Source organism: Coturnix japonica, chromosome 16 (genome assembly GCF_054131305.1).
Source record: "Coturnix japonica strain WE chromosome 16, WE-NBRP24, whole genome shotgun sequence".
NCBI classification, from domain to species: domain Eukaryota; kingdom Metazoa; phylum Chordata; class Aves; order Galliformes; family Phasianidae; genus Coturnix; species Coturnix japonica.
In genome coordinates this window covers 14505473-14522182 of record NC_140678.1, presented here as the reverse complement: position 1 = coordinate 14522182, position 16710 = coordinate 14505473, and the positions used below count along the sequence as shown (strand labels likewise).

General features: G+C 36.2%; 1 protein-coding gene and 1 long non-coding RNA gene across 2 annotated transcripts; both read left to right on the top strand.

The window, feature by feature from the left end:
- The first annotated feature begins 336 nt into the window (after positions 1–336).
- LOC146758278 (uncharacterized) lies at positions 337–3207 on the top strand. The gene is made up of 3 exons (XR_014934957.1): positions 337–407; positions 870–1016; positions 2823–3207. It is a non-coding gene; the product is annotated as an uncharacterized LOC146758278 (long non-coding RNA).
- Positions 3208–3502: 295 nt separating this feature from the next.
- On the top strand, positions 3503–16077 carry LOC146758277 (kinesin-like protein KIF20B). The gene is made up of 14 exons (XM_085517299.1): positions 3503–3595; positions 4142–4409; positions 4905–4966; positions 5193–5264; positions 6484–6679; positions 9117–10320; positions 10761–10899; positions 11629–11784; positions 12178–12238; positions 12470–12595; positions 12858–12997; positions 14194–14349; positions 15278–15462; positions 15903–16077. The coding sequence occupies exons 1-14, from the start codon at positions 3503–3505 to the stop codon at positions 16060–16062; spliced, it is 3018 nt and encodes a 1005-aa protein (XP_085373425.1). The 3' UTR covers positions 16063–16077.
- Positions 16078–16710: the final 633 nt, after the last annotated feature.

Here is a 16710-nt window from a genome sequence, read left to right as displayed (position 1 = left end):
TCCATGTGATAATTTGTGACAGTTTGTGATTCTAGTGCTTTGAACTAGAAGGATTAGTCCTTCAAGCAGATAAGTGCATACAAAAGCTAAGTGTTTTATCAAAAACTCTCAACAAAATAACTAAGCCTTCTTCCATGTAAGTAATGGTGGTTCATGAGGGGGAAGAAAAGCAAAATAAACCAAGACGGAATGTCTCTTTAAAAGGTTTAATGCATCTAGTAGAATTATTGTTAATTGAATCTGGAATAAATCCAGCAGTGTTTTGAACAGATGTTACAGATTTTAGAAAATGTGTGTATTTCTGGCTATTGACCTTGCTTCATTTCTCCTTTTAGCCACAGTATATTTTCAATTAAGGTACTAAGAATTGAAGACCTTGAAATGCCACGAGTGACACGAGTCAATGAGTAAGTTCAGAGCTGAGTTCCCTTCTTCTTTTAGGATGAAATTGTCAGTTACATTCAGTATTGATGTATTGATATTGGGCTACGGACACTAGGTTCCCTGATACAGCCTCCTGTATGAGTGGTGGTTCCCCATTTCCTGTCATTATGCAGTACTAAACCATCAAGTTGTAATGCTGTTCTATATCTTGTGCCCACTGTTCCACACAGTGTTCCTTTATCCTTCTCACTCAACTTCTGAACTAATGTAAATCCTCAGAAGGAAGAATATGGCAGAAAAATGGAAGCTGTGTTGGAAAAGAGTTTGGCAGGAAGTAGTGTGCAACTTCACTAGGAAAGCAACATTAAAAAGCATGAAAGGGTTCAAGAAATTGTTCCTCTAGGAGGAGTGGTTGTGTTGGAAATGATAAATAATCAATGTACATTCAAAGGCAAGAAAACTTAATTTTCCTTATCTGCCTTCAGATTATCACTGTGTGATCTTGCTGGTTCAGAAAGGAATACCAAGACGTGCAATGAAGGTGACAGACTGAAAGAGAGTGGAAATATCAATGCATCTCTCCTAACTCTAAGCAAGTGTATTAGTGCACTCAAGATCAGTCAGCAGTCAAAGTAAGTCCTTGTACAAACTGTAAACTAGTTGTAGATTTCAGATATCATGTACAATGTTTAAACTATTGTTTAAAATGCAGAGTACGAAACTGTTATGAGTGAAAACTATCTGTAGGCTTCTGCAGATGTGTGAAGACTTAATGATCTAAGAAAGTGATCTATAAACTTGCCTTCTTTTTGTTGTTGTTTTTTGTTTGTTTGTTTGTTTTTTCAAATAAAACCATTCCAGTTCTAAATTTCTGAATGTGTTATCATAGACTTAAGCAAATTAGCGTTGTGGTTTTTTTGTTTTTTTTTTTCTGGCCTTGCCTTCTCAAACAAGTCCTGGGGCAGATTATAAAATTTGTTTTCACTATTTTCACTTTAAATGTGTGAAATGTTAGACCTTTTCCTCCTTTGTTAGTTAGTTGCATTTATCATTTAGTTCTGCTGTAACAGTTTTCCTCAGGGATATTGCTGTGCTTTGTCCTAGCCAAGAGACATGGTCAGAATATATATATTATATATATATAATTTGGAAAAGAAAAATTATATATAGATATATATAATTACATATATACATATAGATATATATAATTACATATATACATATATATATATATATTTTTCCAAACCTTGATGCAACTTCATCATTCTTTCTGATCTAGCTAACCAAATTCAGAGAGAAGAAAGCCTGCTTGCTACTTCTGTCTGAGGTTGTGCTCTAAATGAGTGCAGACAGAGCTTTCTGTATTTTAAACAATGTAGTATTTATTTACAGTCACAGCTGGATATAATTGCAGAATTCTCTGCTGATTCTCATTTGAAGGTGTCTTTCTGTCCCAAAGATTAGGTGAGCTCTGTGTTCATGAAATGCCACACTGTGCCTGGTAGCCTATTCAAATTCTGTTATGCTTAAAAGTAGATGAAAATAGGCCTTGCTACTGGATTAGTCTCTTATCTGTCTGTCCTTTCTAGGGAAGAAGGATTCCTTAAAATTAGCTGCTGCTTAAAGTGCTTTGATTTATTCAGAACTGTTTTATTTGTTGGTCCTGATCACTTGAAATTTTAACAATATGGGGGAAATGTAGTGATGACTTTGATAGTAATTTTCTTTAAAATAAGAACTCATTTACCACTCCTGCACTAAAGCTACTTATGGGTCACGTGTGTTGTGACAGGAGCGTAGCTATGTGAAGCTTTTAGCTCTGTTGGCAGAATTCAGTAGCTGTAAAGAGTCCAGCAGGTAACCTCACTAGAGAACAGTGTGTTTAGTCACGCTTTAGGAGTTCTCTCCTAATTTTCTGTACATCACCAGCTGTTTGATTCAGTGACTTAACCTTGGTTTAGGAAACACCAGAGATGTTGTGATAAGTATATGCTTCTTTATTTCCAAAGTATTTACTATTGTCCTTTCCTAGAGACAATATACTGAGAGAGTGGTTATCTCTGATTTTGTTGGGTACTGTTTTCTTAGAAGTAGATAGGTCAGTTTGCCAGATGTGGTAAGGGAAAGAGAAAGGTGAGAGAGAATTTAAGCTAACGTGAGGCTGTATGACCTATCTTAGGCTGGATGTTGAATGTACTTTTTGTTTTAAATGTTCTCGTGGGTTGTCTAAGAAGATAATGGCTGCATAGTAGCTGGAACAATCATACAACCTGTCTGCAAACTAGCAAAAAGATTAAATTCAAAACAACCCACAACTCAAAATGATTTAAAGACTAGTGCAGTTATTAATGTGTTGTCTTCCACTTGGATAGCTCTCACATTGAAATGAAGCTGTTAACTTCTGCTAATGGGATTTGTTGTGGTTTTTGTCTTCAAAGGGTGCAGCAGCACATACCGTTTCGTGAAAGTAAGTTAACACACTTTCTTCAGGGATTCTTCAGTGGAAAAGGGAAGATACACATGTTAGCAAACATCAGCCAGTGTGCTTCAACCTATGAAGAAACACTCAATGTGCTAAGATTCTCAGCTATTGCACAAAAAGTGAGTATGTTGTAGTCTATTTTGTTGATCAGTACTTATGATTTGCATTTAAAGAAAAAATTCTGTTCTTCTAAGAATATGAATCTATTTGTGTAGTATCTGTAGTGAATCTGGGTGTTTGTCTCCATACAGCAGTCAGGATTTTTAATTTAGTGTTTTAGTTGAGCTTAATTTTCCTACAGAGTTTTCTAAAAATCTCTACTGGGGTCTTTGTGTTTCTTTGGGGTGTGAGGGCAGAAGCATCTTCTGAGAATCTCATTCCTAAAAAGTATTCAACCTAACAAGAAGCCACTTGTTACATCTGGAGGAGATTTTATGCTATTTACTTAATTTTTCTCTCTTCTCAAAATATGATCCCATGTAGGAAAGCAAATCCAGCTACCCCATATGTTGCTGCTGTTGTAATTTTGAATATTGTCCAGTTCAAGTGTTGACAAAAGAAGTGGAGCAGTAAAGAGTTTGAAAAGCTGTGTTATGGCCATCAGATGCTTCAGTGGGAAAGTGGGGGTTAAGCGGAATGGGTAGGAGTGAGTGCTATGATATAACACTGAAGAAGTTAAGCTGTCAGATCAGTGCTACAGTCTTGATGGAAAACTTTGAAGTGCTGAGAGTTTGTGTTTGAAGCACAATTGATGGATGTGTGCCCTTGGATTGTGGCCTTATCTGAAAGAGGTTAAGTGTGAAAGTAGAGGGAGCAGCCTATGAGGGTGATGTGGCGCTGCAAGACAAAGAACTGAAAAGATGATGATCAGTTGCATTGAATGCAACTGGAAACTCAAAACATAAAAAAAGCAGAAATCTATGGCTGCATGAAGTGGCAGTTCTTGTACATTGTTTGCCTAGTGAAACTCTTGAGGTTAAAAGCAGGATTGGAGTCTGCAATAACTCTTTTGTAATTTCTTGAAAACTGGTTTAAGTAGTGACCAAACATCAAATACTATAAAATATATTAGCTGTTACTAGAATGCCACTTATCTTCCCCCCATATGAATCACTGTCATGTTGTATGTGAATTTGTGAGATGGGTTTTGAAGCTGAAATTAAAAACTTCTTGTATGGCTGTGTTCATAGTGGCTATCCAGACTATGTGTAGAAATAACAGCTATTATGTAGTCAGCTATTCACCAGTTTTAACTGATTATAAATTACGTTTCAGGGTGGAGAACATAGCATAGTGCCTGACACCTGTGTTGATCCTGAGGGCATTCTTGATTCTGTGCATTATGATGTCATGGATATTAAAGAGCAAGCTGAGGCAGCACATAGTTCCATTTTATCCCTGGGGGACCCGAAGGAAGATATTGGCTGGTTTGAAAAGCAGCTGGAGAAAACTAACTTTGAACTGATGGAGACCAAAGAAGAGCTAACAGAGAAAAACACCAAACTACTTAAAACTGAAGAAGAGCTGATGCAGAAGAACAAAGGTGAGTTATGCGATGTGAAAGGTAGAAGACAGAAATAGTTCATTAATCTAAAAGAGAAATAACCAGTTTGAGTAGGAATTAGAGGAGATGTTCTACCTTTGGAACCATAGCCTGTAGATAAATGATAGTTTGTTCCTTGTGTATATTCAGGTTCAGCAATTCCACGGTTTTTGGTTATTTCTTTTTTTTTTTTCCCCCTCTCCTTTAAACTGCAACTAGCAGCTTTACGCTTTCGTAAGTATGGGGTTAAAAGTCTATATCTTGATTTTTACTTTTATATTGTAATCTCTACTCTTCTTTATGTCTTGTTGATGCAATGTTTTCATTCCAAGAAATATAGAAAACTTTTGAATCACTCCCAATAAGTGAAGACCACATGCAAATTAATTAATCTGTTCAAAAGCTACCTAAACATTAGAATATCTGGAAAAATTGATTACTTAATAAACTATCTATTGGCTACTTATGTAATACAACCTTTTCTGTGTGTTACAGACTTTGAAATGCAGATGATTAAATTGGATGAGTCTGATGAGCAACTTAAAGAAGCAACTGAGGTAACTTTATCAAGATGTTGTGTAAAATTGTTTTAATTAATTAATTAATTAATACCAACTTGTGGTAGCTTAAAATGCTATTCCAGTAGGCTCAATTAATAGATTTCTTACCGAGCTTAGCTTAACTGAATTTGCCTTTAATGCATTGTGTAATTCAGCTACTTAACACTACATTAGAAACTGATGACTGAATTTTTTTTATTTTTTATTTCCAATCTCAATCAAGGTGCAGAAAGATGACATTATTACAGAGCTACAAGACTTCAAATCTCATTTAGAAGAAAAAGTAAAAGATTATGTGAGTTTTACACATCTCCGTATCCTTATACAAAAAAAGGAAAACACTAATTCTATGCTTGTAATCAACACATTTTTGGAAAACTGATTTTCTGTATGTAGCTGGTACTCGCTTGAAATTGTAAACAATTCAAATTTATCTGAAGGTAGTTGTTGTTAACACAAACAACAAAAATATCAGCGTGTTCCACTAACTCCTGCCTCACACTCCTACATCAGAGGAAGAGCAACAGTAAAAGTATGTTGAGTAGAGTTGGAAGTACGAGTATGAATGGTCAGGATATCTCCACGTTCTATGCAGTCCATAAAACTTTATCCTGACTAATGTACTGCGAGCTACTGAATATGTGAAGACTAGCTTGATTAAGTATGTGTGCATACCACTTCTGGTGGTTTTTGTTCATTTTTTGATGTTTGGTAGCCTGAAGTAGCTCTGAAAACATTTATAGTTAATTCTGTCACTCAGATCTCTAACCTTGTAAGCTTAGCAACTTGACCCTTCTTAGTCTTTGACTGTCTGCATCACTGCAACTTAGTATTTCCATGGTATTAAAGCTGACTGTGATGAGTAGTCATGTCCTCACCTATTACTTCTTCCAAGAACAAGGCTCCAACTCTATCTGTGAGATTGTGTGGCCTGAACACTTCTGAGGCTTTTCTTTTCATAAGCTACTAAAGATGAATAATCAGTCCTTGGCAGTGCCAGCATGGCTTAACAATCGTCATCTTGTAAGTAAGGAAGCTTCACTTGTGGTCAAGGACACAATCTAAAATATGCGTGACAGAGCTGACTAAGCTTTAAGGTTAGATTATATCTGTCACGATGAAAGTGATTTTAGCAGCTTAGCAGAAGTGTGATGTGATGAACTTGTATGAGAGCTGACCATTTGCTTTTTGACCATGTTTGTAATTTTGTTGACTTCTTGGAAACAGGAAATTCTTTGATAAACTGGTAAACTCTTGATTGTGTGCAAGTCTTTTACTTTGTAACCTGCTAGGCTCTTGCTTTCCCTTGTATACTCTATCGAGTATTGCACTTGTCATTCTCTGAAGGTGTACTTGTTCTGTCTGCTATTGAGATTTGTAACTGATGTCTATAGAGTAACTGGGTAAATATTTTAGCTGTATGGTTTTGTGTAAATATTTGCCTACAGAAGATTACTGAGACTTAAGTGCTCCTTTTGTTAAGCTTCAATGTAACTGATCTTATATCAATACAGGAAAAGACTACCTACCATTTAACTACCATTAAAGCAGAACCGGCAGAAGAGAACACTAATAAAGGAACTGAAAGCAGCCAATTTTCAGTGCTTTCAGTTAAAGCACTGAAACAAGAGAAAACTGAGTTGGAAGTGGGAAGAAAGCGCAGTAGTGATGAAGATAAGCCTACTGTGGAAGAGCCACCTCCAAAGAAAGGTACAGTTTCTTCCATCGTTGAACAGGGTGTCTTCCAAAACAATAAATTGCTTCCTATTCCGGATAGGAAGCAAAAGGCTGTGAAGCGCGTACCTTATGGTATAAGGAGAAAAGCCACTGTGTTAATCTGTAAATAGAAGTAACTGTTATGTAAATATCCCTTTTTCAGAAGGTCCTATGCTGTTCATTTTTGAATGCTTAGGATTAAAAGTTTTTTGCACTATTTTTTTCCTTTTTGCTGCTTTTTCCTCATCTGTTGATGCACTTGCAGATTTGGTAATAGTTTTAAAGCAGTTTCTTTAGGATTGTTTCAACTGCTGTTGCTGATCTTCTGAGTAGCATCAGCTGCTCAAGTGCTTTTTTTTGTTTGTTTGTTTTGTTTTTCCTGAAGCAACTATCAAAATTGTTGACGACCTGCTAATTGCTCGCTCATGGGCAATATTTGAGCAAAATGGTTTGGATAAGCTCTGATGCATTTAACTTCACTTCTGGGCACAGCTGAGCATCAGTGTTCCTAGAATTACGGAAGGCATATACAATGTAGAAGGGAAAATGTAAAACTTAGCTGTATTCCCTTCCTTTCTTGTATTCCTCTTGCAAAATATGTGCAAGGGAGAAAGTCAAGGCCTTCTTTGGATGAGATGCTGTTCTTGGATGATTTGTCCCTGCTGCCTTTATTTGGCATAAATATTGAATCCTAATGTGACCACTGAATGGCATCACATATAAGCATCTTACCAGAGACTGAGGGAGGGATGTGGACTCCTCCATACTCCAAATAGTAGTGGGTTTGTTCTAATCATATGACCAAAGCTCTCATTTAAAAATTAATGACAGCAATGCTCCACATAGGAATTAAAATGGGTAGCTGATAGTCACAATGTCAGCATGAAGTTTTCGGTTAAGAAGTACTGAGTATTCAATCATGTTAAAATTTTCTTCTATTTGTGAGTATTAACAGCGTCCAATTTCAAAAAACTCTTAATATATATTCTTTAGCTGTGTTAAATATACACAGTAGAACAATGAGCACAGGTATGTTGTGCTGGTTCTTTTGTAGAATTAGTTATATAAGTAGCATGAGCAAAAGTGTTTTAGGAGATGCTAGGTTATCTCAGCTTCAAGTTCAGGGTATTTACACCATTCTCTGAGCTTTTAGGTCTTGTTTCCTATGCTCTGTAATAATGCTTTTTCCCTACTTCCTCTGTAAGGAGCTTCTAGACTGAACATTACACATCTTCTCCCTAGTCTTATTTATCTTGCTTTAGTACTTGCTTGTTGTTTTCAGCATAAAGTGTTTAGATTACTTATAAATCATATTCCCCTCACTAGTGTTGCTGGGCGAGCAGTCAAAACCCAAAACCTGGTTTGGGGTGGAATATGCCACTGCTGTTTCTTCAGTATGACTTTTAAATCAGTTGAGGGCTGTATATAAAACTCCTTAGATGAGTTAAGAGGCTGTTTCCATGCAGTACATGTGAATCTGTATGTAATGCAGGCTGCACGTGGGCACTATAAAATTCTGCATTGTAGTAATAAAAGGACTGTACAAGAATCACCATGGAATATATTGTTGTGGTGACCCAATCCCTAGTAAGTCTTGACTTATATTTATTTTTTTTAATACTTAAAGTATGCATATTATGGAATGGACATAACTGGATTCTAAAGCAATGATGAAATACAGCAGAAGTCGCTTTTGATAGAAAGAAAATGCATGTGATTTTAGCTAATTGCTCACCAGTTAAAGAAAAAAACAGCCCCAAGCTAATGGAATATTTATGGAAACTTGAATCTGCAAATTTGTACAACTTTATGAGTGAACTTTATATGCAAAAGAGTAAGTGTGGACAGAAGTAGGAATCCTCATATTTTGTTTAGAGATCAACTGAATAAGAGAGACAGATATCAACACTTAAGTGATCAACTTGTCCAGGGTTTTATCTTTCTTTTGAAAGTAAGAGGACTGTGAGTTGGAATGAAATTTCTTAGAGAACTGTTTATCTACCATTTAGATGTAGATGGAGTGATTCCTGGCTGCCTTATAGGGATTGCTGAAGCACGGAAGATAGAAAGAATATAGCTGTGAATTATCTATCTCGTTCCCATGTTTCTTAAATCTAATTAGATTTTCTACTGGTGTGGAGTGGAAGGTTTGAGTAGTGCCATGGTAAAAGTGTTCTTCCAGACTGAAAACCTTTTGCTGTTAATTCTGTATAGAAATCTGAGGCACCTGATTACGTGTTCAGAGGACTTTAATTCCTTCACTAGTATCAAATACTATGTGATGTGAGGGCATGGCTTGCATATTACGACAGTGTTTCACATAGAAGTTGCTTCTTGGTCTTGTGAACTGCTATGTAATAATTATTTTAATCAATCTGAGCTACATTCCTTTTCCCTTTTTTGTTTGTTTGTTTGTTTGTTTGTTTTACAGTAGTTGTAAATGAGAGAAAGAAAAAGAACACTGTAGAGCAAAGGACAATTGAACACATGAAACAAAAGTGCTCCACGTACCGAAAGGAAGTACTAGCACTGAGGGAAAGAACTGAAATCTTGGAACATCATTTAACTGTGCTTGAAGAACAATGCAGAAGAGAAAAAAATAAAAAAGAAGATTTCAGTAAGCAGGTAACAAGCCTGCGTATTGAGCTTTCTTTTTCTGAAGAAACAGCTGATGCCCTCCGTGAACAAATTCTGCAGGGTCAAGCTGACTATCGGGAAATTGCTTCTGAACTGGATGAACAGAAATCTATAAATATGACACTAGAAAACAAAAATGCCAAACTAACTAACAACATAGAAGTTGCCAAAGAATATATAATTGATAAAGTGTCACAAGTAAAAGAAATGCGGACCAAATTAGATGAATTGTACAAATGTCACTTAGAGTTTCACGCCATCGGTACTGACTTTGTCAGTGTAAAGGATTCCTCAGACTGTGAAAAAGATGAGCCAGGGACATCTCAAATTAGTTCTGCATGCATTCAGTCACAGACTTCTTCCATCTCAGATCTTGTGCAGGACCTCTCCTTTAACTATAGTCTTGAAAGGATTTGGGAAGTATGCAGAAGTATTGTTGATGTTTCCTCACAAAAAAGTCAGCACATCAAAGCACTGCTTCAAGACAATGAAAACCTAAAGGCGGGACTGAATAATGCTGAAAATCATAATCGTCAACTTGTAATGAAGCTATGTGAGATTACAACTCACACTAGTCAGGAAGATGATCTTGTGAATCAGTTACATGAGCAAATAGAAAAGAAAACTCGGGACTTTGAAGAAAAGACTGCAGAAGATCAGAGAGTGATTGCACAATTTCAGGAGGAAGTTGCCAACTGTGAGGTAAAAATAAGAGAGCTTGAATATCGCCTGGAGGCTTCCAAGACAATGGAAGACAATGTGTCAAAACTCAATGAATTACTTAAAGAAAAAGAATCTATTATTGTTAATCTAGAGACAGTTACAGCAACTCTGCAGGAGAAGTCTGCAAATGCAGACAAAAAGGTTGAAGAGTTAAGTAGCAATGAAGCAAATCTGATTCAAGAAGTTCTGCAGCTGAAAAACAGCTTGGAGCAGATGAAACACTCTCTTCGGGAAAAGGAAAAGAGTGAAATGGAGAAAGTGCAACGTATAGAATCGTAAGTAACCACTGAGTTAACTTAGAGCCCTTTGAGAATGAACTAGAGTTAAAAATAGTTAATGGGAACATCCCTTCGACTTAATGCATTTGCATGCTTATCAATGGCCAAACTACTACTTTAGGATGCTTTGGTATGCTACTTGAGTTCCAAGGGAAAACACGAGTGTGCAAGGAAATAAAGAATAATATGGGGATTTCTGGTGGTTTTGTTGTATATCCCTCAGAATAGCATCTGAATAATTTATTGCTTCAGCATCTGATTATGAGAAGCAAGCTGAAATTCAAAAGTAATTGTTTAAATCTTGTCACTGGTCTAGATAGATTTAAGAGTCTATTTACAAATAGAAACCAACAGGCAGGTCATGGATTAAGCTGTAATTGCTGTTTCCATGAGATGTGTAACAGTAATGTTCTTTGTGTCTTTATTTTTAACATAAGGCTAGAAAATATTCTTTCTGAGAGTTCTGCCCTTGTACTGAATTTGAAAAAAGATTTGCAGAGGAAAGAAGAAGAGTATGCAGATCTAAAAGACAAACATTCTGATGCCGAGAAACAAATTCAGCAAGTACAAAGCGAGGTTTGTAGTCAACTGAGATATTTTTTTCTGTAAGATTATGCTTGGCTTTCTGCTGTTATAACTTCTCAAACTTTAACTATGAAGCTGGAAATTTCACACTAGTGTGGCTAGCAGCAAATCTTAGGTAAAGTTGCCATTGAAGCTCTAGAGGGGACCAGAAGTTAAAACATGGTTTCATGTAGATAATGAACAGAGGAAAGTAAAGTTGGTTGGTAGTCTGGAATAAGGTTTGTGAAGAGAATAGCTAATCTTCCTCTGGAGGGGACTTGTTATTATCTCTACGTTACTGGTGACTTGCCATTGGTATCCGTGGTAACTCCAAAGCCTAAAACCTAAGTCTTGTGAAAAAGCGCTGATAACTGGGAAGAAGAATGCTATTTACTTGAAGAGAAATAGACTAATTTCCAGAGGCTCTTTAATATAAGCATGTATATTTTTTTTCTTCAATTTCAGCTTCAGTGATGCTAATAGTTAAAATTTAATTATTAAACAAGAAGATATCTTAAAACCCATTTTGCAGGATCTTAGTCTGAAAGTTTATTGGGTGTGCTTGGGGTGGAAAATTGAAGCTTAAAAATGAATTCATGTCTTCCTTGGTAACCTTGCACTTGCTGTCGTTTTCCTACTCAGCACTTGTTTGTGAATTCCTCTTTATTTAGCAAAGAAGTATTTGGCCAGGTTGGATTACAGAAGTCTTTTAATGAACCGTGAGCTGTGCTTACATTACAGGTGTCCACGATGCGTTCTGTGGAGGAATACCTCAGGAATAAGATGGATGAAATTGAAAGGATTGATAACCAGTTTAAGGATGAACTTGAAAGTCTTGTTAACCATTTTAAGGATGAGCTGGATTATAAAGACTTCTATATCCAACAACTTAAACAGGTATTTTACTTGCTCTTAATTTTTATTAAATGAGTGATGGAGGTTTTCCAAGCAACAGGGAAAAGGTGAAAAAAAAAAATTGGAGCAAAATAAAAGTGGCCAACTGAAATTAGCGGTAGACCATGAAAGATATTCAAATAATTAGTCACTACAGAGCACTGGCAGATTGCTTTAAATACAATAATCTGCATAGTAAATACATATGTAATACATGCATATAACCTGATCTTGTTGAGTGACATCACGATATGTTAATTGAATTTTCTTACCATAAACTCTTTTTATCAGCTTGAGTCCTTATTTATGCTATATGAAAAACTTATTAATTCTAGGCTGTCTTAAAGATTCTGCTTGTTTCTACTGTGTATGCTTTTCTTTCAACATGAAATATAGGAGCTGGTGGAAACTGAGAGGATGGAAGATATCTCCAAAGACTATGACCAACTATGTGACGGTCAGCCATTATTTGTGTGTGTGTGGAATATCCGTGTAATTGTTGTCACATTGCTAATGACTTTGAGTCTTCTGTGTTTCGATTTTAAAACATATCTGCATGTATTTGTATGTAAATATTTCAATGGAGATGCTCTATTTCTTTTAAAAGTGGTTTTGGTCATGGGAGAATCTTGATTTGAGAATAATGGGAGCTAGTAGGGAGTTCATCTGTAAATTTTCAAACCTTCAGATCTGTGTGCAAGGGATAGAACAATTGAAGTTATGCGGATGACATTAGAGGAAGATGAGGAAATGCATCTTGAACAAGATGAAATGCTTGAAGGTCTGTTAGAAGAGAACGAAAAATTAGCTTCAGGTAATCTTTCCAGGGAAAGGAAGCAGGGATGCAAAGGGGTTTAGACGTACTGTGATAGCCACTTCCATTTTCATGTGACTGTTACTTAGGCATTAACGTTCCATAGTAAACAACAAATCTCTTGTAGTTAAAGGCTTCTGTTATTTCTTTATGTCTATAGCAGATAAAACCGAAGCGGCTTTAGTAAAAAGTCATTGGTGTGGTATTTCAAATATATATTTGAAATGATATGCTATCTAACCTCATTTTGTGTATTGAGTAGAACTGATTGCATGGAAACAGAAATACAGTGAACTGGAATACCAGAGCAATAGTGACTGGCAGCAAAAGAACAACGAAAGTGATGAGGCAAATTTGAATGAAAACAGTACAGAATTAATAAAGCTGCAAAAAGAGCTGGAGGTAACTTAACTTCAAAGTTGTAACTTGATAAAGTAAACTGTTATATTGATTACAGAAACTTCCTGTAAAAGCTGCAGTGCAACATGCAATAGGGACCAGGTGCAGCTTTTTTGTGGTACGTTAAGAATGGCATCACTGATGCCCCCATAGTATAGGAAGTGTAGCCTTCCCTACATTATGCTGCCATGAGCAGCGCTTCTTTTGCTGGCCTCTGAACAGTCAGTTGTCTTATCCCATCTGATGTTATTTTTTGTTGTTGTTGTTTGTTTGTTTTTTTAAATAAAAGTAATGGGCTGGCAGTGGGAGTTTTCTAAGTGAGTATACAATAGGTTACATCCACTCTGTTAGTGGAATGGTTCTGAACTTCTTTCCTCCTTCACCTTGAGTAAGCTTATTCATGATATTTTTTTTAATGCGCAGAGCCAATTCACTTGTTCAAGAAGAGGGGAAAGTTGAACATTCATTGCTTCATTCTATACCACGTCAATGTGCTATAAGCAGAGTATACTTATACAATTGTTGTTTGCAAGAAAGGAATACTAACTCAAAGCAAATTGTAACTTACGGTGTATTTGTCAAAACTGTTTTCTGTTAGTTGCTTGGGCAACTAATATAAGCTATCGAAATCATCATCTAACTTTATCACCAGGAAGCCTTTTTTGTTGGGCTGCGGGTCTACTACTTTTCCTTGGTTAAAAGACTTTTATTTTTTCCAAGCAGTTTCTCAGGTGCTCTGTCCTATATATGAGAATGTCTGCCAGTAGGTTTGATAGGAAAGGAGACTACTCCTACAGTGTAAACTGTGTTGCTTTTCTTTGTCTTTCAACCCTAAAGGAGCTGCAAGTTTTTCTACAACTGCTGCAAGGCAGCGTAAAGTGTTAGAAGTTTTTAAGTTAAAAGAGTTTTTCTTATACTGACTTTTGGTGTAAGTTCTGTAAAGCTTGTGTGAACATTTATAAAGAAAAAGAGATGTTTTATGGAGGCTCTCCAGTCTGAATAAGAAATACTGGAAATGATTATTTTTTAATGGAAAAGAACTAATGATTATCCAATACCTGCCTTTGGGAATATTCTGTAGTAAAAACTGCTAATGTTTCTGTTATCTTGCAGAAACAAGTCTATTTAATGATGACCTGGCTTTTAAGACTTTTATTCCTTAATGACTCACTATTTCATTTTTGGTTTCTTTGAAATAGGAAAGTGAGACTAAGTATCAAACTGATAGAAAAAAGTGGCTGGAGGAGAAAGAAGAGCTCCTAAATCAGATAAAAGAAGCAGAGAATCTTGGCAACAAAGAAATGAAACAATTTGCTGAGGACCGACAACATTATGGAAAGCAACAAGCAGAAACTGTAAGTGATGAGGTCCTGGCAGAGTTGTCTGGTGCCTGTAGTTTGGAGACAACTACATACCAAGTATTAACAGTAAGGGTGCATAAGAGCAGCTTGTCCAAGTCCCCTTGCTTTCTTATGCAGCAAAGCCCATATGAGAACTGCTTGATTTGGAAAAGGAAGGAATGGGGGGGCCACAAAAAGAAAGATCTTTCATAAGTGCATAATGAAATGTCACGTATGTGGGACAGCAATAAGAAAATTACAGTTGAAAAATAGATCACTATTTAATGAGGCTAAGAAAGTATTTTGTACAATAGCTTTTGTTTGTTCTCTTTTCTGCAAAGCAGAAGCCCTTTAAGCCTTTATAAAGAAGAAAAGGCAAATGAGTTTCTAAAGAAACCCCACAAACTTCTCTCCAGATACTGAATAAAAATACTTGGTCAAACGGCCACAGTTTTGCTCCTTTATCACTTTCCAAATAGTGACTGATAACAAAGTCACTTGAGTTACTTGAGCTGTTTGCTGGGCTCTTGTCATGTAACTTCTTAAACATGTGAATCTGTACATTCTGCAAAGCTTTTTTTACATCGGGAAGTAGTTAGTCCCGACTTTCTGGACCTGCAAGCAGCATAGAAGGACATGAGGAGCTTAGTATTATTATCACTTTGTGACTTTATTTTCCTAAAGCTCATTGGTAATCATTAAATGAGCAAATTGAAGTTCTTAAATAATACTAATATTTTTTCACAAGGAGAGTAATGTAGGTTGTCTAATAGAAGCATGGTTTTGCTTCTGTAGGTTTGTAGTGCAACTAGTTCTAGAGCTCCTGTGGATCTTGAAGAGATCATACATTTACTAAGACTGTAAAACGGTGCTAACTACCGAAGTGTTAGAACAGTTCAGTGTGTAGTAGGTGATGTTCACTGTTCATCTGTTCTTCATTTAGGAAAGACTTGTTGCCCAGCTGGAGGAAAAGGACCGTAATCTTCAAAAGTGGTGTGAGGAGAGAGATCAGTTAGTAGAAGCTTTGGAAGAACAGCTCAAAAGTTTGGCTTTAACTGAAAGCTTGGAGCAGATGAAACATTCTCTTCGGGAAAAGAGTGAAATGGAGAAAGTGCAACATATAGAATCGTAAGTAACCACTGAGTTAACTTAGAGCCCTTTGAGAATGAACTAGAGTTAAAAATAGTTAATGGGAACATCCCTTCGACTTAATGCATCTGCATGCTTATCAATGGCCAAACTACTACTTTAGGATGCTTTGGTATGCTACTTGAGTTCCAAGGGAAAACAGGAGTGTGCAAGGAAATAAAGAATAATATGGGGATTTCTGGTGGTTTTGTTGTACATCCCTCAGAATAGCATCTGAATAATTTATTGCTTCAGCATCTGATTATGAGAAGCAAGCTGAAATTCAAAAGTAATTGTTTAAATCTTGTCACTGGTCTAGATAGATTTAAGAGTCTATTTACAAATAGAAACCAACAGGCAGGGCATGGATTAAGCTGTAATTGCTGTTTCCATGAGATGTGTAACAGTAATGTTCTTTGTGTCTTTATTTTTAACATAAGGCTAGAAAATATTCTTTCTGAGAGTTCTGCCCTTGTACTGAATTTGAAAAAAGATTTGCAGAGGAAAGAAGAAGAGTATGCAGATCTAAAAGACAAACATTCTGATGCCGAGAAACAAATTCAGCAAGTACAAAGCGAGGTTTGTAACTCCAAAGCCTAAAACCTAAGTCTTGTGAAAAAACGCTGATAACTGGGAAGAAGAATGCTATTTACTTGAAGAGAAATAGACTAATTTCCAGAGGCTCTTTAATATAAGCATGTATATTTTTTTTCTTCAATTTCAGCTTCAGTGATGTTAATAGTTAAAATTTAATTATTAAACAAGAAGATATCTTAAAACCCATTTTGCAGGTACTTAGTCTGAAAGTTTATTGGGTGTGCTTGGGGTGGAAAATTGAAGCTTAAAAATGAATTCATGTCTTCCTTGGTAACCTTGCACTTGCTGTCGTTTTCCTACTCAGCACTTGTTTGTGAATTCCTCTTTATTTAACAAAGAAGTATTTGGCCAGGTTGGATTACAGAAGTCTTTTAATGAACCGTGAGCTGTGCTTACATTACAGGTGTCCACGATGCGTTCTGTGGAGTAATCCCTCAGGAACAAGATGGAAGAACTTGAAAGGATTAATAACCAGTTTAAGGATGAGCTGGATTATAAAGACTATACTATCCAACAACTTAAACAGGTATTTTTCTTGCTCTTAATTTTTATTAAATGAATGATGCAGGTTTTCCAAGCAACAGGAAAAAGGTCAAAAAAAAAAAAAAAATTGGAGCAAAATGAAAGTGGCCAACTGAAATTAGTGGTAGA